The sequence below is a fragment of the Merops nubicus genome, unplaced genomic scaffold (genome assembly GCF_000691845.1).
Source record: "Merops nubicus isolate BGI_N331 unplaced genomic scaffold, ASM69184v1 scaffold17894, whole genome shotgun sequence".
Lineage (NCBI taxonomy): Eukaryota > Metazoa > Chordata > Aves > Coraciiformes > Meropidae > Merops > Merops nubicus.
In genome coordinates this window covers 3,846-28,361 of record NW_008606398.1, presented here as the reverse complement: position 1 = coordinate 28,361, position 24,516 = coordinate 3,846, and the positions used below count along the sequence as shown (strand labels likewise).

The window sequence follows — 24,516 nt, the reverse complement described above, 5'->3', positions numbered from 1 at the left end:
TGTTTATTGTCAAATACCATATTTCTATTTCTGTCTTGTAATTCTTGTCTCCATATTGTGACACAGCAGCCCAGCTAGAAGAGAGAGAGCTGCAAGAACACAGCACACAGATTGCCCTGAGCAAAACACCACGCAGAGGCTGGCTGCAGGTAAGAAGCAGTTTGAAAGAGTGCATCTTGGAACTAATCCTTTGCTTCTAAACAATTTTAGGGGCAAATGATTGCAGCTAGCAGGTGCTGAGCACTTGGAACTTCCATAGGATCTGGCTACTAAGTGACAATGTCAGATGATGCCCTGACCAGTTTTGTGTGTACTTTGAAGCCTAAAGAGACAAATTGCATGGCAAGGGTCTGGTTTCAGTGATATCATCACAGAAACGTCTGTGGCTTTGACATGATTTGCTCCATCTGTCCTCCAGCAGAAGAGCTGTTGCTTGATGACTCTGATGGGAAGCCTAGAGAGCTTATCTAGTGCAAAGGATGGAGCCTCTCATTTTGGAGATACATCCCTGCCTGTCACAGGTGTTCTCCACCCTCCAATAGTACTAAGGGACACAGATGTAATTTGCATAGCTTAAATCGTAACTTGTGACAGATTCCTGTCGATCAGAAGAGAGAAAAATCCATATAAATCTTATAAGAAATTTGGAGCCATTAACTACATAGTTGTTGGTTCACTGGAGAAAGCTCAATGGTCTTTTGGCTTAAAGAAGGATCTGAATTAACCTGTCAAGGAGTATGACTTAGTTGACGGAACAAATGCAGACTCTGAACAACTGAGACATTTTGCCCAAATAATTACCCTACTTGATGAGCAATTGCCCTGGCTGAATGTCCAGGGACATCCCTGACTGGGATCTGTGTCACTGAGGATCAAGGGCTCCTATCATGCAGGTTTTCCTTCCTTTCAGCAAATGTTGCACATTCAAGTTTTAATTTTAATGAATTAATTTATTTTAATGAATTAATTTTCATTGCTTTATTTATCCCCCTTACTGCTCAGCTGGATTCATTTTCTCAGCTGCTTTTTATCTCAGTAGATGGCTGCTTACACACTGGCCTGTCAGAACTTGCTGGCAAAATTTGCCAGATGTGTGGCTAGTCATTCTAATCACAAGAGCCAAATATAGGTAGCTATACTAAAACTGGCTATTACTTGAGCCTAGCTTAGAATGACACCTTAAGTCTTTTATCCCATTGGATGAGAGGATAGTAGTTACAGTATCTTAATAAACAACTGGAATAATTTAGCTAAGGAAATATGTAGCCATGAGTAAGATGCAGGTTGTGCTAGATAGGAGCTTATTTTCCCAGTAATTTTTCCTGTGGATTTGTTGGGTAGCTAGAGGACTTAGGAATTGATGTTCACAAGTCTCCAACTTAGGCTGTGCTAAGGTGTGCAATGAGGCAGGAAGACAGACTTAATGAAAGAAATCCTTTTTAAAAGCCAGGTTGCCTTAGGATGTTCTCTCTGGGACATCTCTGCTCCTGGCACTTGCAAAAGGGCAGAGGAATGTATGAACACCAGATAACTAAGTTTGGTATCATTGCACAGACTTCTGGATCACATGTTACCTTTAAGGAAACAGTTCTCTCCCCATTGTTCACTTATGAGATTTCTCCCTGTGGAGTAGGTCTGCACCAGAGTTCACAAGTGGGGAAAAGTTACCTACAGGTAACTTGGTTCCTTAAGAAGGGCATCTGCACTTCTGCTTTCTCTTTTGTCATCTTCTGGAGTACTGACATCCTGTGGCAGGGAAAGATGAGTTTCTCAAGTCTTCTACCTCTCTTTAGCCACGCTTGAGTAACTGACTGTGTGTGTACTTTGATTGCCTCCTAACAGGGACTTAGACAAGTTAATCTGAGTCACTTGCAAAGCCATGTCTGACACAAAGGCAAAGAGATCTTTGTGCTTGAATGCTTAAGGCATAACATTTCTCCCTCATTATACTACACACATGAGTAATACATCTTCAGAAAACTGCAGTTACTTCAAGTAGTCATCTTCATACACAGACAGTACAGAATTACACAGCATCTAGTCCCTGTTGTCCACTTTTAGCCCATATCTGGGGCTGAACTACAGCAGTTGCTCTAAGCCATGATCCCCCCCCAGCAGAGAAGGGGGATTGGGAAAAGGAGAGGAGAGCCCTGGGTTGAAATGAAAACAGGTTTAATGAAACAGCCAAACTGGTGCCAGTATAAAGTATACAAAGTTATGGTCAGCCCAGTGAATGTACAGTGGTCACAACAAAGAGGAAAGCCATCCCTGGGAGCAGAATGGTGAGCAACCCCTCCCAGGGACGGGGAAAAGCAGGAGGAAATTGCCTTGCATGTATCAAGTACTGTGTTCAGTTTTGGGTTCCTCATTCCAGGAAGGACATAGAGGAGCTGGAGTGTCCAGAGAAGAGCAACAAAACTGGGGAAGGGTTTAGAGCCCAAATGTGGTGAGGAGCAGCTGAGGGAGCTGGGGGTGCTGAGCCTGGAGCAAAGGAGGCTCAGGGGAGACCTTCTGGCTCTGCACAGCTCCTGACAGGAGCCTGGAGCCAGGTGGGGGTCAGGCTCTGCTCCCAAGGAACAAGTGATAGAACAAGAGAAAGAAGCCTCAGGTTGTGCCGGGGAAGTTGAGGTTGGATATTGGGTATTTCTTCCCTGAAGGGATTGTCGAGCCCTGGAGCAGGTTGCCCAGGGCAGCAGTTGGATCATCACTGCTGGACATGTTTGGAAGTTGTGTAGATACAGTGCTTAGGGATGTGGTTTAGCAGTGGACTTGATAGAGGTAGGTTAATGGTTGGACATGATGATCTTAAAGGTCTTTTCCAACCTAAACAATTCTAGATTCCATGATTCCCCTTTTATACTGAGTGTGGGTAGATTCTGATCTGGGATTGTCCTGGGTTTGGCTAAGACAGGGTTAAGAGGGGATACACCTGTAGCCAACTCTGGTCAGCTGCCCTGGCTGACTCCAGGTTGCTAAGGGCCTGCAGACCATGGCTGGCTTGGGTTTCTGTCCCAGCTAAACCAGGATGCCTGTGCTCAAGCAAGGTCAGCTGGAGCAAGTTGCATAGGACTATGTCCAGTCAGGTTTTGACTACTCTACAGATGGAGACTCCACAACCCTTCCAGGAAACCTTTTCCAGTGTTTGATCACTCTCACAGTATTTTTCTTCTGTTTAGATGGAGTGTCCTGCTGTTTTTAACTTGTGTTCATTGCTGCTTGTCCTGTTAATGAGTAACCTGTCAGGTGTTTATACATGCTGATGAGATCCCCAGAGACTTCTCTTCCCCAGGCTGCAGAGCCCCAGCTCTCTCAGCATCTCCAGCAGAGCAGTTTTGCTTGTTGGCTTCTTAATCCTGCATGCACTCAAGAAATCTAGATTGCTTGAACCCTGCTGTGTTGTCTTTCCACCAGGGATCAGGTTTGTTAAAGTACCCCATGAAGATGAGGGTCTTGGAACTTGTGGATGCTTCCAGATTTTTTGAGGAAAGCCTCAAGGGAGTTTGAGTAGGGCACTTAAACCATAATGCAGGGACCCAAAGGTGAGCTCTGGGAGCACAGAAACTTCCCGTGGAGCAGAGGGGAAAAAGCACTGCTTGATAGAGATATTGTTATGTAAAATGTGGTGATTATTCTACTGCTGAGAGCACAAAAGATGTCTAATTTCTGTCAATGCTTCTTTGAACAGAAACCTGTGAAAATTAAAACGGAAAGAGGGGCTAAAGTCTTCCTGGAACCTCCCCTTGAGTACTCTGAGGATTTTGAACCTTATGAAAGCTTGAGTGTGGAGACAAATGGTGATGATCCTCTCCCTCACGCCCAGGTACAATCAGCAGTTACCTCCTATTGTTCATGGTGGAGTCAATTGGAATGAGAACAGGCCCAGGTATCAGTCATGATTAGAGCATGCAAACCCAGAACATAGTGTTCTTTTCACCGGGTGATTTTGCATCCATGACATGTGACATGAGAAAGGAAAAAAAAATGAAAAGAAAAAGTAAAATTCCTTTGAAAATCTAATCTGTCAACAGTATTGTAGCATATTAAGGCCTAATTTAAAGGGGTCAAATATTGTCTTTGAGTAAAACCAAAGTATTTCATTCAAGGAGACTCTGTTCACTTAGATGTTGTCCACATGATCATCACTCTTGGCTGTCAGGTTATAGAAAGCTTAACCAGCACCTTTTTCTGGCTTTAGCTTAGATCTTGAATAATTATGTTAAAATTGTTGCATATTGTTGTTTTACCTAGCTGAAGTCAGTAAAGTTTTAAAAATAATCAAGACAGCTGCTTTCCCTCAAGGGTGGTTGTGGTATTGGTGCTGTCTGACAGTTCAGCCTTCCATTTGGTTACTGGTTCCAGTTTGTTCTAGCACACTTCACAAATGTCCTGTCCTTAAAAAAACTGAACACATGAACAAAAATTTGAGTGTTTTTTCTGCCTAACCAATTAATAACATCAATAAAGCTTTTCTAATGGAATAGCATCTGTATATGAAACTTCCTACAGATCTTACCACTGACACCAGACCAACTTCCCAAGCCTATTTTCCTAGCTTGCATCTTTCTGCCTTGCCTATATTGCTTTTGAACTTATGATTCTTTTTGTCTGCAAACCAGTGACATGCTTACAGTGATGGATATTTGTAATCATTTATGTGTAAGCAGTAAGCTGGTAAATTTAAATTACCCCACCAATTTTCCTTGTGTCCCAGGTGGAAATACTTTTAGTTTTCCTGAAGCTAGAATGTGTTTTCTTGAATGTCTTGTTGCAATGCCAAGGTTGTGAGGTTTCAAACCAAGAGGAAAGCCTGTACAATTCTCTGTCAAATGATTTAGACTATTAGTTTTGACTGTCATAAAGACATGCTCAATATCAAGCCTCAGGTTTTTATAGACCCTATTTTGAACCTGACTTTGCCTGCTCTTTGTGATATGCTTCTGTCAACACAGATTTCCTAATAAGTGTGATCTGTAGCAGAAGAGCAGCTTGAAGCTTTCCTTGCAAACTGAACATAAGCTATCATAGCTCATTTTTACCGAAGATAGCTTCAGGTTTTCATTTTACTCATACAGTTTGCTTATTACACTTATCTCAAAACTCTTATACCACCCAAGTAGGAAAAGAGAGAGTTTAAGATAGGCAAGATGTTTTCCTTTTGCCTCCACAAAAGCAGAAGTCTCTCCAGCATTGTCTCTGCTGTTTGTGGGATGTGCTGAGAGACAGGGCAGGTCTTTCCCCAGTAAATTTCAAAATAGATTAATTTTTGCATGAAATCCTGTTATACTGTGTCTGCTTAAAAAAAATCTGGGTGAACTGGAAGCTTAGCCCATTAGAGCAGAACTCTTCTACTGTTTTTGAAGTGCAGATATGTGTAAGACAGGACTATTATCATCTATCCAATTGCTTATAAAGAAGCTGCTATTACATTAGCTTTGCTGTCTTAGAAAGGCATTTGGAAAATCTGGACTTCAATAGCAAGCCAAAAGAGATAATTTAACTGAGAAGCAACAAAAGGGTTATAGGATGATTTTTCTTTACAGGACCTCATGAGAGGAGTGAAGATGTGACATAGGAATGTGAATGTTTTTAGCTGTATCATGCCTCTGAGTTTATGAGCAGATTTTTTTTTCTCCTGGGGAAGAGGCAGCCACACTGGTTTACTTTAAAATACATGTTTGAGATTTTCTGACAAATCTATTTGAATTGTAGCAGAAATTGAGAAGCAGCTTGCAACTCAGTATAGAAGAGGAAAGGATGGAAGAAGACTCTTTTAGTGATGATGATGAAGACTCTGTTGAAGAGGATGTGTTTTCAGAACCCTCTCCCACTGAGGAAACAGTTACAAGCTTTGGAGACCTTCAGCTTCATAGCAGCAGATCACTGCAGAAAGAAACTTCTGAACATCAGGATGCTGGGACATGCTCTGGCCTTGATTCTGGTGCCCTTACTGTTTTGGAGTTCAACCAGGATCAAAGTAGTAAGACTCTGTATTATACACTACTACAGTACTGTAATAATAATTCCTTGAGTGCATTACTTTTGAGGGAGTTGCTGCTGGTTAATCAGTAGTGGTTCCTCCTTACTCTCAAGTTTTCATGCTCTTCAGCAAGCCTGTTGTATTGCTCCCCTCATTTGGGACACTTGCATCCTCTTACTACTACATTAAGAAACTGTTTTCAAAGACAAAGATGTAGTCCTGGTTAGTGCACTTGCATCACCAGGACTAGACACTACAACTAAGATTATCTCAGACTGTCTGTGAGATGTCTCAAGAGATTATTATTTTTTAATAATTTTTAAACTTTTTTTTTTTTTAAATAATCCAGGCAGCCAAATCTTGCCATTCTTGATTTCCCCATTTCACTTCCTGGGTTCTGGATACTTGTTGTCATAGCTTGTGCTAGTAAGCCCTGTTGAAAGGTGTATTAATACAAGAGAGTAAATCTATCTGGCTATCAGCCAGCTATTTTTGTCAGACCTTCTCTCAGTGTCTTAACCTCAAACCAGTCAGCTGGTTTCAGAGATGTTCAGCTTGTTAAAGGCAGCAAGTTCAGGCAGAAAACAGACCTTGACCTACACTGAGTATTTCTCCTAATTTCCTATCCACTCTTGAAGTGCATTCATTTGGTTTGATTTTTTGTTATCCATAGTTAATTGCTTAACTTCAGAGGAACAATCTTTGATCAAATTGAGTCAAGGAGTGTTCCCCTCATTATCCTAGAGGTGGGTGGAGTGTAAATGGGTAGAGGTGGTAGAAGAAGAGGTAGGAACAAGGGGTGGAGCAGCAGTGAGAACAAGATCTCTGGGAGAGTACAGGATATTTTCATGAAGTTTCAAAGCTGTGATGCAAACAATGGAGGCAATAATAATTTTTGGAACAAAAAAGTGAAGTACTCTTTATGAACCATGCTAGACAGCCCTCTCCCTCTTTGAAATAAGACAACATTTTAGTCTGTATTTTAAGTATTTATTTTGGTATAACTATGTTCACAAGTGACTCAGGATTTTTTTTTTTTACTTTTGCTTTTCCTGACGGTAACACAGGTAAATATCTGATACAGCTGAGTTATGTTGGCACCTTATAATGATATATTTTATTTGGTTTCTCTGAGTCAGTGCAAGCTGTGTGTATGTGCTTCTACATGAAAAGATCAGGATGAATGAAAGGAAGGGAGGGAGGATGGAGGTTATCACTTCAACTATGCCAGCATAATTAAAGTGGGGAAGTTTTAGCAGTCAGGATCCAGTATTCCCTGGCTGGCTGCCTCCAAGTATCTCTGAAGTTGTTTTTCTTTTTTCTGTTCCCTTATCTTGCAGAGGTGAAGCCTCCACGAGTTCTTTCAGCAAAAAGAAAAGATAATGCTGAAATCTACATTCCTGTCAGACCAGTTGTGGCAAAAAAAATCACTCGGCCGCTCTCTGCTGAGTTCTTACACGAGGAAAGAGATGAAAGAATTTGTTCTAGTAAGGAATAAGAACATATAGTGTCAATAAGGAGAGTTTTCATGCTTTTTTTCCCTTCTGTCTCAGCAGTAATTTCAGCACATGTGACTTTTCTTAGCCAGTGTCCTTTTTATTTATTTTTTTTTGTCAGGTGTTGGTGTAGTTTTACCATCTCGAGTGTTTGGACTTAAGTAAAATTGTGAGATAGTTCAGAGCCTGTAGTCATCTGCTGCATCTTTACTATCTTCCTTCTCTTTTTTCTCCCACAGCATAGGACTTTTTCCTCTCTCAGTCGTTGTGTTTACTCTGGTTCTCACTTTCTTCATGAAGCTCTCTTCCCTTTGATATTCACAGAAGTGTTTCTTCTCAAAATCAGCAGCTGACACTTTGCTGGAGGATGTTAACACAATGCATTTATGGCACTAAAAGGAATAGTTTTCCACAGCACAGCAAAACCAGCTCTGTTGCTGCTTGGGACTGTCCTTGAATGACACCTTGAACACTGCAGGTCAGTCTCCAGTGCTGGATAGATATGCTGGTGTCTTCCAGTGCCATACTGGAAAATGCTTTTCCTGGACTGGAAAACCATTTGGAAGGCACTGCTACTTAGTCTAGAAATCTGCTGCTAAGATATAGTCTTTACCTAAGCTAAAAAAAACCCCAACAGACCATAACAACAAACAAGCCCCAAAATAAACCAACAGCAGCCCACAAATCCAGGGGCTGAAATCATGGCTACAGTTCTTGTTCAGTTAAATCCCATGCTGAAATAAGTCTCAATGAACTTGTGTTTTGGAAGGTCTGAGATAGTTTTCTGACTCACCATACTCTTAGCAAGACACTTTTTTCAAAAAAGCCAGATCCAGATGTGTCCCAAGGAAGCAATAAAGCTAACAGTTTTGAAAAGTCAAAATATTAGCTTAATTGGCAGAAAACCAAATTTGAGGAAAAGAAGCTAATTCTTTTTGGCTTCAGAATAAATCCTCTGTAGCTTCTGAGACCCTCACCCACCATCTGTCTGAGCAGATGCTTGCTTTGGCTGCTTTCCAAAGATGTGTGTAGCATTTTCTCAGGTTATAACAGAGTTTGGTAGAACTGTTTCTGTCCAACTGTCACTTTAAATCCTTAATTTAATTTCAGGAGGATGGTATAGTACAGCAAAATAAAAAGGACTCTCTTCTGTCCCTACATTTGCAGAGGTGACTAATGCTTGTTCAAAGGGTTTTTGAGTGTAGAGGGCAGAGAGCTTAGTGTGAATTCATGCAAGTCTCACTTGGGTTTTCACTTCCTGCCTTTTCAAGTTAGACTTCCAGTTGCTAGCATCCACTGGCATTCACTCTCCTCCTCAGTAAACCCCCCTGCACCATGATGAGCATGCTTCCATCTCAGCTTCTTCAGCATTTTCACTAAATGCCTGTACAAATTCAGTCTGGTTTCTTCCATTGGCTTTTGAAGTCCTTGGATATAACCACTGTGCTTCTCTTTCAGTCCAATCTCAGATCCTCTGTTGTTAAATTTTATTTCCTGTCTTTTAAACCTCTTTATAGGCTGTGGTGTTTCTGTTTCTCCGTGATGTTTGGGAAGACTGGGATGTGTGGGGCCATTTGGATGACTAACAAGGTCATTTATTTTGCCTTGCAAATAGCAACTCCTGACTCCCCTTGTTTTGCTAGAAGGCTTTGGGGATTCTTTCAAAATAGCTGAACACCTGGTTACATTGGAAACTTCTAGTGTCCATTAAATATTGGGGTAAAAAGTTCAAAAAATCTTAAACATAAAAATTCTCATTTGTGAGTCTTCCTCTTTGTATGATACTATTTTGGCTGTAAAGTCTAAAGGAGTTGTGACTTGGAATCTTAATATAAAAGCCAAATGGGATAATTTAGCCTTGCTTCAGGTTGCAGGCTGCTAGCAAAGCCCTGTGTCAGTAACTGAGCTGAATGTCTCAGTTGTGTGCTGTTGTAACATTCCATACTTGTATGTCTGGACAATTTAATCTTCTTTTCTTCTTTTGGTGGCAGGACCCTTCAGTCGAGCAGAAAGACCACTCTCAGCAGCAAGAAAGGCTGTGTGTGAGAAGGATCCTGAGCTCTCTGTTTCAGCTGTGGTTAAAGCAATGCTGATGGAAAATGAGGTCCTGCAGAGGGACCTGCAGAGACAGCCAGTTCCCATGAGCCCTCATAAGGTATGGCAGAGTACAGCAGAGGGCAAACCCCTCAGGAATTAGTCTCTTAGACATCAAGGTTGTGTATGAGTGAATAGTGATACCTCTTTAATGCAATTAAATTTGTATTATTCTTCCATAAGGTGGTTTTCTTTAATCTGCTTCCTTGGGATAGCATCCTAGAAGTCCCTCTTGAGTCTGGGAATCACTGAGGAACTGATAGACCAGTCACACAATTATGTCAAATACAGAGCTGCAGGCCTGGTTTAGCCATTTACATTCTGGAAGCTTCTTAAATCAGATAATGTGTGATTTCCCTGCCAGAAAATCCTCCCTTTCAACTTGGAGCCATTAATATGGGCACCATTCCTTGTTAATAGATGTTCTGCTTTTGGGAGCAGAGCTGTCATGTACACTGCTTCTCTTAGTGAGGAGGAGCTCAAGGGTTTTCTGCACCAGGGTCTGTACATCTCTCCAACAAACATGTTTAAAAGCAATTAAAATCTCATAAACAAGGAAATGAACAAAACTCCCTTCCCTTCTGATTCAGGTCAGCCCATCATTGCTTGTTAAGTGAAACAATAAGGAGGTTTGTGTTAACAATCCTAGCTAAACTTTTAGCAGAACCAATAATTCAGTTCTTCTCACAGAAAGTAAGTACATAAATTTGAGCTGAAATTACAAAACTATCATGGACAGTGTTCATGGATTCAAAGTCTGCTTCCAGTTTAGGAGACTCATTTTTATAGGAAGGAAAATTGATATGCCTAGACATTCTTGGGAGTTACTGCTTTAAATTCTGAGTTTCCAAGACAACTGACTGCTTTAACCTAAGCTGATGCTCCCTGAAGTTGTGAGTGGTGCTATGATGAATATGTATCCTTGGTCATGGCTGAGCCAATGTTCCTGGGGAATTTTGCTTAGGAGCAAAGGTGAAAATGTTCTTTTCCTGTAGCTAAGTACTTTACATATGATTTCGCCATCTAGGTCAACTTCTCTCAATCTTATTCCTCTTAGTTTTGAGGTATTTATAGTTTTGTGATAGAACAAATTCTTTTGCATAGTGTATCCTCCTGCTAATATCAGGACTAATTTTAATATTGTTGTGCTTAAATCAAAAGTAGTGAAAGAATACTTAAATGTAACTTTACCCTGACACATGGGATGGGGTTTCAAAAACCCACTGTGTGTTCTCATTCTTAAAGCTGACCTAAATGATCTTCCAGAAGTGAATTCATTTTGCTTACACAATTAAAGGATTGTGGACCTTGGCTTTTGCTATTTAAAAGTATAAAAAGGCAAAATTTTTACTACTAAAAAGCTTTTACACGCTTCTAAGAATTTTAAACTTCTCTTACTCTTTAAAAAATATAAAAATGGAAGTGACACAAGAACTGAAGGACTCTCACTCCTCATCTGACTAGTTGTTCACTGTGTTGAGTATTCTGTAGCTGACAGAAGGTGCCAAAAATTCTTAAGAATACCCTGTTCCCTTTGTTGTTTTTCCTACAAAGTGGGGTACAGGTAGAGAAAGAACTGCAGGACGTTTCATCTGTTTTCTTGGATAGTCATTGCTAATAGTTCCATAGTAAAAAAAAAAATAAAATTTATTGAAACTGAACTTTTGGGGGTTTAAAGTCTTTATCAGCCTTTTTTGGAGCAGAATGAAGTTTAGGTAGACCAGTGCCAAAGCTTTGGCGAACTCCGAGTCCTATCAAATGTACACAATGAGATTTCAGACAGACATTTATGTACTGAATAGATATTGGAGAATGCTGTTGTGCTACTGTTCTTCCATGGAGATCTAGGTCCAAGCTCAGCTCTTTCATTGCAAATTAAGAGCAATTCTGTTAAACGTGCTTTAACTTGGTATAGAGTTAGTTTAGTGGAGACTGGCTGAGACCAGAGCTGGGCCAAAACTCTTTATTCCTGAGATGCAGCTAGTTCTCCACATACCAATGAGTATCAATATGAATGAAACGTGTTCTTTTTTTTCTTACTTAGAAGAAATCTTCTGCTTCATCTGTTGTTTCTGCAATAGCTGAACCTCCAGAGAAAAGCCAGGCAAACACTGCTGTCACAGAAGCTGCTGAGAGAATTTGTCCTTTTGGAAGCAGGTGTGGATATATTTCCTTTAAGGCTGACTTCCTTTTTTGAAGAGGTATTTTTCAGTATACTACCAGGTGTTGTGTAGTACTACTACACCTGATAATCTTTGGATGCCTAAGACTCTGTGCAAGTAGTTGCAAATCAGGGAGAACATTCCAGCCTTAGGCCAGTCTCTGTGGATCTGGGAATTGCCAACATCTCCCTCTGTTTGTCTTTGTATTACCTGTGTATGACTTTGTCAGATCATCTCAGCTCCAGCTGCCAACTGGAGCCCAGTCTGTTAACCAGACTCTGTGTATCTAAAGTGGGATTCTGCAAAAATTGTCATTTTGCATGGAGGGCACAAGGGATTCTTCTGTGGGGTGTGTGGATTCATCCAATCATCTCTTCAGTTTTGCACCAACTAAAGTATTTCTTAATATAAGAATTATGAGGAAGTGGCACATTAATGAATATGTCTGTTTCAGACAGCAGAAGAAACTTCTGAAAGTCCTTCTGGAGCCTGAGAGCTGTTCTTCCTCTGATAATGACCTTCTCCTGGCTGATGACAAACCTGAAGCAGATTCCATGTTGGGAGAGGAGGTTTGTGTCTACGTGCTCCACAACTGATGCTTCTCAGTACTGCTGAAATTAAAGTACAGTGGATGATCTGTATTCCACCAATTCTGCTCCACTAATAAACCTGTGGCAGGGTCATAGAGGGGAATTTGTCACTGTTCCTTTTTCATCAGAATAATGAAGGAATCAGGCAAAGAACATAGAGCTGTTTTCTCCTTAGGCTTTGTAAGAGGGGAGTAAGTTTCATTCTCTTACCCTGCTAGAGATTTATTAGTTGATATGGAGTAGAATTGGTGGAACCCAGCATGATGGAATGTCAGCCTTGAGTTTGCCAAGTTTTTGCTTCTGACTTGTCAGTCTTGTAGTCTTAACAGCCTTTATTTTAGTCCCACATTGTAAAGTTTTGTCACTTAGGTTTATACCATATTTATTTTGGTCCAGGTGACAACCAGTATGGACGTACGTGATGCCATTTATGTGACTATGGAAATTCTTTCTAACTGGGGAAATCCAGTAAATGTGGGCCTGAGCAAGGTGGAATTCTTTGATTTATGGAATGAAAAGATATTTGTGTCTTCTCATGACGTGGACATCCGAAATGCTGAGAACAGAGGGGATTTGTGCTGCTTGGTCAATAAGAACTTAAATGTAAGACAACTTAGTCCTGGATGTGAATTTCTCATTATATTTCTTTAATAGTCTGTCTCTAGGCTTTTTGTTTAGAAGCATGATTGCATTTTGAACCTGACTTGCATAGCAACTATCTGACAACTTAAAAAAATACTGCTTGTTATTTACAAATCTAGTTTCCTGTCCAAGATGTTGGGATTCAGTTAGAATTTTTGTTTAGAACAGATTTGGATTAATTTGCCTTATTTAAATACCTGAGAAAATGGAAGCAGACAGCTTTCTCTATATAACATTGTGGTATTTTGCTGGATGAAAGAATAGTTGCAGTTTTTAAAAGAATGTAACGTAATCATAGTACCTGTAGAATGAGGTCACAAAACTTCAAGGACAAGGAATTTCATGTTTTTACAGGAGGTCTGCTGATAAACTTAATTCTTGTGATCTGAAGATATAGGAGTTTCAAAGCGAACTTTTTCCAGATATTAAAGATGAATTTAAGTAAAGAAGGAAACATGCTTTTCTCCTGTGCCCTTGTTAAATTTAGCTAGAAGTTTAAGACTAATAAGAATGCCTAAGTAGGTAGTTTTGAACAAGAGATTAAGAAAAATAAGTGGCATGGTGAATGTTTTCATGTCTCTTTTGTGAGATAATAGAATGAGGAGATACGAGGTACTTACATACTATAAGCAAAAGATTATAACTGTTATGAAATTCTGATGCCACTGAAGATGTTGGCCAATGTCCATAGTCCTTCATACAGCCATAATTTCATTTGTGCTGCACATTTGTTGTCTCCTTGGTCCTTCAGAGCTATGATTCTAGTAAAAAAAGGCATTATTTTAGTGGATGAGGATACTAGATGACTTGGTCTATGAAAATATGCAAATTCTAACTCATTTTGTGCTGGTGATATTCTCCTGCTTGCAGGGTTTGCAGTGGTTTGAGGGCTTTGCTTAATTTCTTTGATGCTGAGAGGCTTCTTTTTTCTTTTATATAGAAAGGATTAAACCTGTCTGGCACTCTTATGGCTGTTTATAGACTCCTAGAACAGTTTGGGTTGGAAGGGACCCTAAAGATCATCTAGTTCCCATCTCCCTGCCAGGGGCAGGAACACCTCCCACTAGAGCAGGTTGCTTACAGCCCCATCCAGCCTTTCTTGAACACCTCTGGGGATGGGCCATCCACAGCCTCTGGGGGCAGCCTGTTCCAATGTCTCACCACCCTCACAGTCAAGAATTTCTTCCTAATTTCTGCTCAGATCTGGCATTCAAAGTGACAACAGGCTCTCAAAGATTTGAGGCCTCTGGGGCAGACACTGTGAACCATCAGAGCCTGGAGTATGAAGATGACCACTCTGAGAAGTGGATCTATTAATGGTATCTTTGAACAGACTAGCAGAGCTTGTGTGCTTGCCATCATTAGGTACACATCTAATGTATTCAGTAGGAAAGTTTTGTAGTTACTGCCTTCAGGAAAAACAGACTTGCTTTGAAGTGAAAGGATATGGAAAAACGTTGACTTTGTTTATGTACTATGACTATGTGTCCTGGGTACCCTTGAGAACAGAAAGGAGCCTAATTTATCTGCTAAGCTCAGATCGTTGAGATGTTGTCTGCGTGTGTATTTACTTTGTGCCTTAGTTCATCTCTGTTTTGGGGTACTTTTGATATAAAGTATGTTAATATTCAGCATTTGGATTCAGAAACTCTGTGCTTCTAAGCTGCCACACATCCTCTTCCTCCATTTCTGAATGTGGTGAGGTAGCAGTTCTGAACAAGGCCCAGAATTAGGCATCCTTCAGTATTTTAAAAGCTCTTGATTGTCAGTTGCCTGTAAAATTAATGTGTAGAGTTTGTGGAATATCATAGAAAATTTTGAGTGTAGAGTCCTATACATAGCTCTGAGGACTAGAGCTGTAAGTGGAATTAGTTGACTGCAAAGCCTGATTAAAATAGAGGCAGTGGAATGAAATTCTGTAAGATTCACCTCTCCAGAGGGCAAACCAGGAGTGTAAGCACTCCAAGAACTCGTCCCATGATTATACAGCCTCCGTTGTGTTCAGTCATCCCCTGTGTGCCTGCAAAGCTGATTAACTTGATGAAAATAAACTGGACTTGCTCTGACCCTGCAGTTAGAAAGCCTGGCAGCCTGCCTGTCACTTGTGAGCATGCAGATGTCTTCCTGGGACAGCAAGCAGCTGACCTTCATCCAACTGTCAGGCTGCTGCGAGCTGTCTTACGGGCAGAAGGGTCGGATTTACCCTTGGGAAATGAGGTGAAGGTTTTGCTCTTCAGGCAGGAGATTTTAGGAAATGATTACTTCTCTCAATGCATTTTTCTGTGGTGTGGTGAGTTGATTAAAATATCCAGCTTTAGTAGAAAGAGTATTAGTGACAGTCTGCATGTGTGTTTAGATCACGAGGGGGAGCTTCCTTTGGATGTGCCCTTTCCATCCACCTGTCCAACTTTACTTTGTTATCCGCAATCCCACCCGCTCACGTGCCTTTGGTATAGCCAAGATCAAGATTTGGAATTACAACACAACTACTCCCAGTGTAAGTAGTTTTTTTTTTTCTCAACTCCTCTGTGTGTGTGCTCTACCTTGCCCAGGGAAACTGGTCTTCTTTCCAGCAGTGTGCAATAAAAGCAGATACCATTTTCTCTAATAAAATGAGGAGCTAGCAGGGGTCCATGTCTACTGTGAAATTTGCTTTTGTCTTGTGAGTGGTAGCAGTGTGTTAATGTCTTCATAGGCACAACGAGCATTTTCTTTCCAACCTATTAAAGATCTCTAAAGACCTAATAAAAGGCTTGCATATTCTGTCACTTAATCCATCACTGTGGTGAGAAAGAAAGATACAGAGGTAAGTACATCTTAATATTCAGTTCTTCAAGTTGTTTTATGACAATCTAAGCAAGTATGTGTTGGAATTTGTTTCCTTCTGTGTAGAAGTAGGCTGACTTGCTCAGTTTTTGGTTTTGTCACTTTACTTGTTTTATGATGAACACAGTTAAAATACTTCTTAATTAATCTAGTGTTACAAGAGAGATGTCTCATGGCAGATGGTCTCTTGTTTGTGTCTCTGAATGTCACCATGGAAATTATTCTTGTTTGTACACTGTAATGTTAAGACAAAAATCACAGGTACTGGATCAAAGAGGATTTGCTGTCCTGGATTATAAATAAGAGGCTTTATCTCTCTGTTTTTTCTCTCATCCATGTTCTTATATAAGCATATATGGTAATTTATACATATGGAAACGGCCACGGATGGGACAGCTTAAACAAATTCACTATAACATGATTTATATTTATTTTCTGGAATTTCAATAGCTTTTTCTATTAATGTGGGCTACAGAATGTTCCATCATCATTAGAGATTGTGAAAGGGACTGTTGTTTTTGGAGGTGATAGTATGATTTGTTACCAAACCTCCTGGATATAATCCAGTAAATACACATAAATATATTTCTGTATTTCAAGGCACTGTTTTTTAATAAACTCCTACGAGGCAAGCTGTAAAATCCATTAGGAGTCCAATCCCATGGATTTTGGTTGCAGTGCAGCCATCTATACTGACTAACAAAATGGCTCATTATCCTTAAGATGAAAGAATAATACAAAGCAGTTTTGCCTCCTTCTGTAATTTGTCCTGAGGAAGTGTTGTCTGAGAAATATAAAACCCCAAAATATAATCAGCTAACAATTTTCTTCCTGCTAGTGCAAATCCAGAGTCAGATTTCTTTGTGATTTTTTTTTTGGTAATTATTCTAACATCCTTTTTTCCCCCCTCAAAAAACATTTAGAGGGAGAGGTGCCCAAGTACTTCAAAAACATAGGCAAAAAATGAATTCAGGCCAGTACTTTTATGTGTTTGAGTCTGGAAGTAGAAAAAACATATCTGAAGGAAGCTGTAAAAGCCACATTATAGCATTGTTGTAGATTCCTTGATGAACTGAGCAACAAGGAAGGTTTCAGACTGCTTCATCTTGCCTTTATTTACTTCATGTGAGGTCTGCAGAAAAGGAGGGAATTTTTAGATGAGGAAGAGATCAAATATAAGTCAAGGCAGGTAGCTCTTTTCAAGTTGGTCTGAAATATTCAGACATTCTGTAAATAGCTGCTACAGCCTTGAAATTGCATGATTAACTTGATGCTGTTAAAGCTCTCTTCATAAGATCCAAGATGATGTCTGTTGTATGTCTTCACAAACCTGTGAATGGAATTAATACTTAAATGCCTGATGGTCTTAGCTGCTCTCCAGCTGGATCACTAGATCCATGTTCCTCCTGTGTGCATGTTCCTGCCTGTTCTCTGGAGCTGGAGACTTGAGTGCTGGTCTGCCACTGGGGTGCATTGTCTGGAAGGATGCAGCAGCTTTGTTCCAGCAGAGTTAGGTTTATAGATGAACTTTTTTTTCTTCTAGCTCTTGACCTCTTTTCTACTGATTATTTTTCACACTTCTGTGAGAAGTCATACCAAGGCAACTTCAAGCCCTCTGTCTAGGTATAATTGGCAGAAAAGTGCCTCTGCTTTTAAGCTCTGTCCTTTGTGCCCAGATATTACTGAAGTGGCCAGAAATACCATCCCTGCTGCTTCCTTGGAAAGCACTATCCCAGCAGGCACTCTGAGGGCTGAAGGTGCAAGCTGGGAAGGAACATCAAGAGAAACTGTGGAGCTATTTTTCACAAAATATTAATTTTATCTGATGATCATACCTATTTGGTTGTTCTGAGACACTGGGCTATTCTAATTACTGTTATGGGAAGGAAAAAAAAACACTTGGTGCTTCATCCAAGTCAGGTTTGTTTACAAGGTGGCTTCTTGATGGAATTACTTATAAAGAAGGGGTTTTTTTCAGCCTCCTCCTGTGTGAGGAGAGTTAAGGAGTGGTACTAGGGAAGCCAACCATTCTGTCAATCATTGCTATCACATCTGCTCACTTAACAACTGGAAGCTCAGAAGAGGGGTGGGAGGGAATGAAAAAGAGCAGTTCTTAGTCCTGGGTACTCTTGTTATTGGAGTCCCTGAGATCTGTTCACATTTTTCCTCCCTGAGCCTGTCTCCTTAGAATCTTGGTGCAAGAGTTTTTCATCAGTTCTTTTACTGGTTCTTCATGAGCAGATGTTTTCTCTGAGCTATTGCTGCTATTAGTGCCTGCCCCAGTTCAGTCTGTTCCTATTGTCCTAGAAATGTCTGTAGCTTTGGCTGGTTCATCTTCATACAGTCTGGAAACCTCTTTTGCTTCCTAAATACCTATCTCAGACGTTCCAGAACATCAGAGAATGGGATGTCATTTCCCACGGGCTGGAATAATAATTTTGAAGTGACTGGCCCTTTTCTGAGCTAGACTGTCCATCTTTCAGGGAGAATAAGCTCCAACATCTCATTTTGTAATGTTTTCTGTCTGCCTGTCCTCCTCCAGTGAGATTTGTTTCAAAACATGCTGTTCTTAAGAGGTTACTGATTTTAACTTAGAAAAATGCATTTGTCAAATAAACACGTGTATATTTCTGTGCTTCCATGCAGTTTGTGTCTGTTCCCAGGTAAAAGTACAAGACCAAGGTTTTAGTATTCCTAACAGCAGCAGAGGCAAAGTTTTTATGTAGAAATGTGTTGCAGTTATCCCCAAACTGAACTGGCAATATCCAATATCTCTAGCATTTAAGGATGACTTTAATAGTCCAGATATACAGAGATTAAAGAAAAATAACATTATTGGGGCATCCTGATAGTCTTTGCCTTCGCCATCTTAATTTCAGACACAGCCACGTAGTGAGTTTTTAATATATGTGATTATTAAAGTGTTTTGATCCCCAGTTAGATTAATCTAGTAGTGTCCTTGTTCAAGGGGAAAAAAAAATGCTGTTTTATGGCCAACTGTATCAGTATAGACATAGAGCACTTTATGATACTCTGGGAGTAGCACGGGCTGCCATGACATAATGGGCAATTAAACTGGCTTTACAACTGCTCTGAGAAGTTACTGAAGGGTATCTCTTGCTGTCAGGAATGTCTTGCATTCCTACACCTACTCCCCTCCCTCAATTTGAGCTTTCTTGTTATGCCTGCATCTTCTTTTCCCTCCCTGTGTAGATCCATATTACATTTTTCACCTCATACATGTTGTATTTGGAAAGCAGTAGAAGGGAAGCTACACAGAGTTGGAAGCTGTAAAGAGTGCATCTGGAGTGAAGAGCTGGAGACAGTGGTACTTCAAGGTGGAGGAGCAGCTGGTTTAGGCTGGGAGTGGAGAAAATTTAAATAGATATTCAAGAACTGACATCCAAGATATGAGCAAGAGGAATGAAACTGAAACTTCTTAATTTTGTGACAAACATCTCAGTTTCTATGAAAATAAGGGAAGAGCAGAGTCTTTAAAGACTCCATGTGATGGATGTGTTACTGAAATTTGAGGGCAGAAAGGAGATGGATTTTTGTCTGATTTTCTGTGTGTTCTTTGAAGATACCAGTATTTTTGTCAGGAGGGAGAAAGGGTTAGGTAGAAATGAAGAGAACAGAAAGAACGTTAGTTCCAACTTAAATGGAATGAAAAAATCAGGTTGTCGTGGATGCTACAGAAAAGGAGAGAACATTAAGTTGTGAGTGGCAGAGTTCTCTGGGATAAAGACTTCCTATTTGAAAGGCTAGTTAAGTGTTGGACGAGGCTGTCAAGGCAGATTGTGTTTGAAAACTGTTAAAACCAGATTTCTTCACAATGCAGTAGATTTACTTACTTTCTTCAGTGGAAAGAGATGGACCAGATTATTTTTTTCATGTCCTTTCCAGCCCTGGTTGTTCACTGTGGACCATGTCATTAAAGTGGTGAATCCTAAAGATGTTGAAGCAAAGTGTGCCTCTTATTTCCTGATCCAATATAATGACACTTCATCTAGGCTTCTTTGCTCAAGCTTTTCTAAATATTTAAGCTTTTTCAGCCAAAATGGCTCATAGTAGTGTCTAGCAGGGTTTTTACTCTTTTTAAAATAAAATCCTAAATATTCCACAGCGTTTTTCAATTGTTTGAGCTTTTGATTAGTAGGCAAAAGCATGTTACTGATGTGATATTTAACAATTTTCATCCGTTTCTTGATTAAGTGTTCAAATGCCAGAGTTCCAGAACACTGACATCAAATGTTTGACCAGCTTGATTGAAGTTTTCCTACTTTTTATTTTTGTAGGAACTTGATGTTGGAGCAAGGGAAGTGAGGTTATATGTTGATGAGAACCTTGTATTTGACGGTGAATTAGAGAGGGGCTCTGGAGATCTCCTCACTGACCATAGCACTACAGTTGACATTACAGATCACAAGCAAGAGATCTCTGCATATTCTTCAAGTGAAGGGAAAGACATAAATGCACCTGCAGCCACAGATAAGAAGAAGGCAGAGCCCCATTTTAAATGCTTGCAGTTAAACAGTACTTCACCTAACTGGAAATCTCTGCCAGAAGAAAATCTTGAGCATCAGATACACCCGGTCGGCTTTACGAAGACAAAATTGTCTGAGTTAGAAGATGATCTAGAAGTTTGTACAAAAGATGCCAAAGAGAATGAAATGGTGCAAGCAGTTATGGAGCACGTTCAGTCTGATGATGAACTTACTCTGAGCGAGCAAATGGAAAAGCTAACAGGAAGAAAAGTGCCTGAATCTGCAGGTGCAGTTCCTTCTTGGTTACAGTCACCTTCCCAAGCCACAGAGAATAATCAAGTCACTGCTGGTAAGCAGAAGCCTCCCTGGCTTACTACAGAACATTGTGTGAGCTTGAGACATCACACACAGTCAGATGGAATCATGGAAGACCTCTCAGATCTGGCTCAGGAAGATGTCAAATATCAGAGAAATGGCCTGGGAAGATCCAGTAGTAGGAATGCAAATGGTGATGAGAGGCCACAGTTGCTAAGCAGAAGGGACGATGACGTGGACTGGGACATTGCAGGGCAACACTCTAACAACTGCTGGAGCCTGCAGCACCCTACCAGTGGAAGGAGAAGTGTTGGATGTGTAAAAAAGGCAGGATTAAACAACATAAATCCTGGAGAAGATGATTCCCCTCTCAGAGGTAAGAGTTCACAGTAGCAATCCTAGTGCGAGTGCTGAGATGTTCTGCATTTTGCCGAAGCACAGAATCATTGAGGTGGGAAGGGAGCTCATGAGATTCCTGGTAGTATAGACAGAGGGATTTTAGTTTTGCTATTGGTAGTATTCAGTTTTTCTCAATCATACTACAACAGTGCTTGGTCTCTCTCCTTGTTCTCCACCTGATGTAAAATGCTCTTCTAAAAGTTTTCATTCTGAGTTAATGGTTTTAAATATATTTAGAGAAGATTGAAGACTAATTTTCCATAAATTGCATTCTAAAAATTGACAGTCTTGCAGACAGCAAATGTTTGCTAATATCAATTAAAAAGTGCAAAGGTAAAGAAGAGTGTGGCCTCAAGGTAGTGAGTAAATTTGCAGAGTTTATTTGTGTAGTAGATTTGTGTCTTCCTCAGTGAGGATATATTCTGAATATATTTGTTCAGAGCTAATGGAAAATTGCCCTTATTTTCATTACTTCACTTACTTCTTGCAAAACTCTACCTCAGACTGCTTATTTGTGAAGAGTTTTCTAGTAAATCTACCTGTTACCTCCTCCATGCTTTTGATAGTCCTTGTTATCCTTCTCCAGCCCTTCTTCTAGTTCATCTGGATCATGCTGGAGTTGGAGGATTCAGATTAGTGTAGTTGTTCTGCCTCGGACAGTAGCCAACAGTGTGTCCTCAGGGAAGAGGATGAGGGCTGGGCACATTCTGAGGTTGATGCTCTCTCCCAACCTCTGTCTATCTATGGCTAAGAAATTTTCTGGGCCTGGGGTAGTATTTTTGTGCTTAACAGTAAATAACACAAGAATAGAATTTCTTTCCCACAAGTTCTCCCTTGACTCACTTGTAGCCAACTTATTTGTATTTCCATTGCTAAGGATATATTTTTAATCTCCCTTCTTCATTTTCAAGCCACGTATCACTTTTGTTGACCCTTCACACCCCTTTTTTTTGTCACTCTGTAGTTCTTCAGCATTCAGTAATTTGTCTCAGGTGAAGAGAGCCTGGCAGAACAACTACAACAAGGCCCAGAGAACTGGAAGAGGTTACAGGAATACAAATTGCAATTTTGGGAGTGATTTAGTATCATAACAATTTACCTGACAGTGTAGCTTGGTGTGTATTGTATTTGAGTGTTTACATTAAATTTGTGGTCATAAGGGACAGGAAATATGCCCAAATGCAGGAATACCAGTTCAAACTTTACAGCAGGCATCACAGGTCTTTTTTTTTTTTTTTTTTAACAGAGGTGAGGAAAATGGTTCTTCCTAACTTAATGTCTGGATTTTTCCTTCTCCATCTCTCTGTGGAGAAAACAGCAATTTTATAAGTCTGTCTGAAATGATACCTCAGAGGAGGAAAAAAAAGTATGGAAGTAATTGGAATAACTGGCATCTTCCCTTCACCACCCACTCTCTGCAACCCATTTGCTGTTTCCCACACTTTACACTATCTGTTAGATTAAAAACTTGTCAGCTTTATGGAAACTGTAAATAAATCCCACATTAGTGATTTCTGTTCGGTTGTAAAAATGGCAACAATTTAGGAGTTTTAATGTAAACTATAAGACGAGGGTTATCGTGATTGTAATTATAATGTCCTCTCATTTTGCTCAGAGCAGGGTTTGTCATCTGGTGCTTAACTCCCAGTATGTGGTATTTTTTGCTTTTCCTGGGGAAAATTGCATGCCATGGAGCAGCTTTTGTTCTCTCTGCACTGTACTGTGCAGGGTAAAGCCATCTTCTAAGTGGAGCTGAGTGAGCATTAACAACAGGCAAACAGTTTGAAGCATTTCCCTAAAAAGTGGTGAATTTTAATTGGTATGGGGCTGGGGGAACTGCAGTTTCCCAGCAGCACTATGTGACCAAGGGGAGGCTGCACAGGCTCATGCAGCCTGCCTTTGGTCACTAAGTGAAGAATAATGAGAAAAACAGAAATTGGAAATAGCACGTACATGCCTACTTGACTCATGTTAATGATGCTATAAAAACCCCACAATTTTTCTTTAACTGGTTTTATGTGCACAGGAAATGATGGAAGTATGCTGATAAGATTTGGAAATAACTTGTAATTTGGGGTATTATGAGTTAAGAAGATTGAAGAACTGCAGAGAAAGATGAACTTGAGGACTAGAGTAATAGCAACGGAATGCAATTCAATCGTGCTGCTTGCAAGGTCATTTGGGGATTAATAACAAAAAATTAAGTTGTAAGCTGAGTAATCATCAATTGCAAATGACTGAGGAGAAGGATCATGGCTGAGTAGTTGGTAAGAGAGACTCTGAAATGCTGGTGTGAGGCAGGCGTGCCTCTGGCAGTGCCCTCTGAGGATGGCTCAACAGAGGCATTTCTGGTGGTTAGGGAAATGCTAATGTCTCAAGCCAGGCACTCGTGAGTTGTCAGTTGGAAAACTGCAGTTCTGAACATCCATTTTCAGGAAAGCTGATTACAGAGTGGAACAGATACAGGAGAGAGCTTTCAGAATGATTTGGGAAACGAAGCATGTGATTGCAGCATCGAAATAAGATTGCTATTTATAACTGCAGGGAGTGAGATTAGAACAACAGAGAGGAAAGGTGTGGGTTTTTTTCAAGCTAGAATTGCCCCTAAATGAAGCTTACTAAAGTTTTGAGAGGAATTGTATGTTGTTTGTTGCCTTCAGAAGCAGGACAAGGGACTTGGTGATTCAAGACACCCCTCCTAAACCCAAAGGAGAGATGGCTGTTTGAGGTGTCATTATTTCTGGATGCTGGGATAGCATCCCAGAGGATCTTACAATCCTCTCAGGGATGCAGAAGGCTGGGAATGCACCTGAAACATCTACAGATGGGATACTATTTATCTGTGTGCAGGGTATACTGTTCACATAGTTCAAATAAAAATAATACATCTTAGATGCTAAAATAAAATGCCAAATCCTGTAAGACTTTAGCCACTGACCTCTGCTTTTGGGCTGTCTTCTGCTTTCCTTTCAGAGCTCTAGTTCTCTTTTTGTGACTCCTTAATGCAGATAACAAAACTGTTAACATCCTGTTGCAAATCACTCCTCTTGAACTGCTCTGGAAGTGCTTCAGTGTTGTAGTCTCTGTACTTCTTGAAGTATTTAAGAAAAGGGGGGAAAAAAGGTCCCAAACAAGGAAGGACACTGGATGTTAAATACTCTTCTGTCCATGCTCATATTGAAATTTTCAAGCTTTGATGTTTTAAAGTGGTAAATACAGGGGGAGTATCTTCCTCAGGTAACTTGTGAGGCTCTGGGAAGCACTGTTCAGGATCAGCCACCCCCTGAGTGTTCACGTGGATAATGATTTGAACAAGGAGGTTACATAAGTGACTGAAGTTTATTGAAATATGTGCCTTTGCTGCTTATCTGTATTTCCCTTGTGGGGTGTAAGGAAGAATGGCCAGGTTGGTCTGAGCCTTTCATGCTGGGAGACAATCCCTCTTTCAGGTAGTTTCCCAGCTGCTTTAAAATTCTTATTTTTATCTTACTTGTCCCCTCTGTAAATGATTGGCCATGGATAGATTAG

At 40.3% G+C, this 24,516-nt stretch overlaps 1 protein-coding gene across 1 annotated transcript in view; it reads left to right on the top strand.

Annotated features, from left to right (window-relative positions):
• Window positions 1-24,516, top strand: part of KIAA0556 (KIAA0556 ortholog) — a gene marked incomplete at its 3' end in the record, with an annotated part of 32,730 nt that overhangs the window by 5,714 nt on the left and 2,500 nt on the right. The window contains 10 exon segments of the mRNA XM_008939638.1: window positions 67-149; window positions 3,686-3,820; window positions 5,713-5,977; window positions 7,318-7,464; window positions 9,465-9,628; window positions 11,615-11,724; window positions 12,184-12,298; window positions 12,716-12,922; window positions 15,318-15,458; window positions 20,086-20,965. Coding sequence (XP_008937886.1) covers window positions 67-149; window positions 3,686-3,820; window positions 5,713-5,977; window positions 7,318-7,464; window positions 9,465-9,628; window positions 11,615-11,724; window positions 12,184-12,298; window positions 12,716-12,922; window positions 15,318-15,458; window positions 20,086-20,965 — 2,247 coding nt within the window.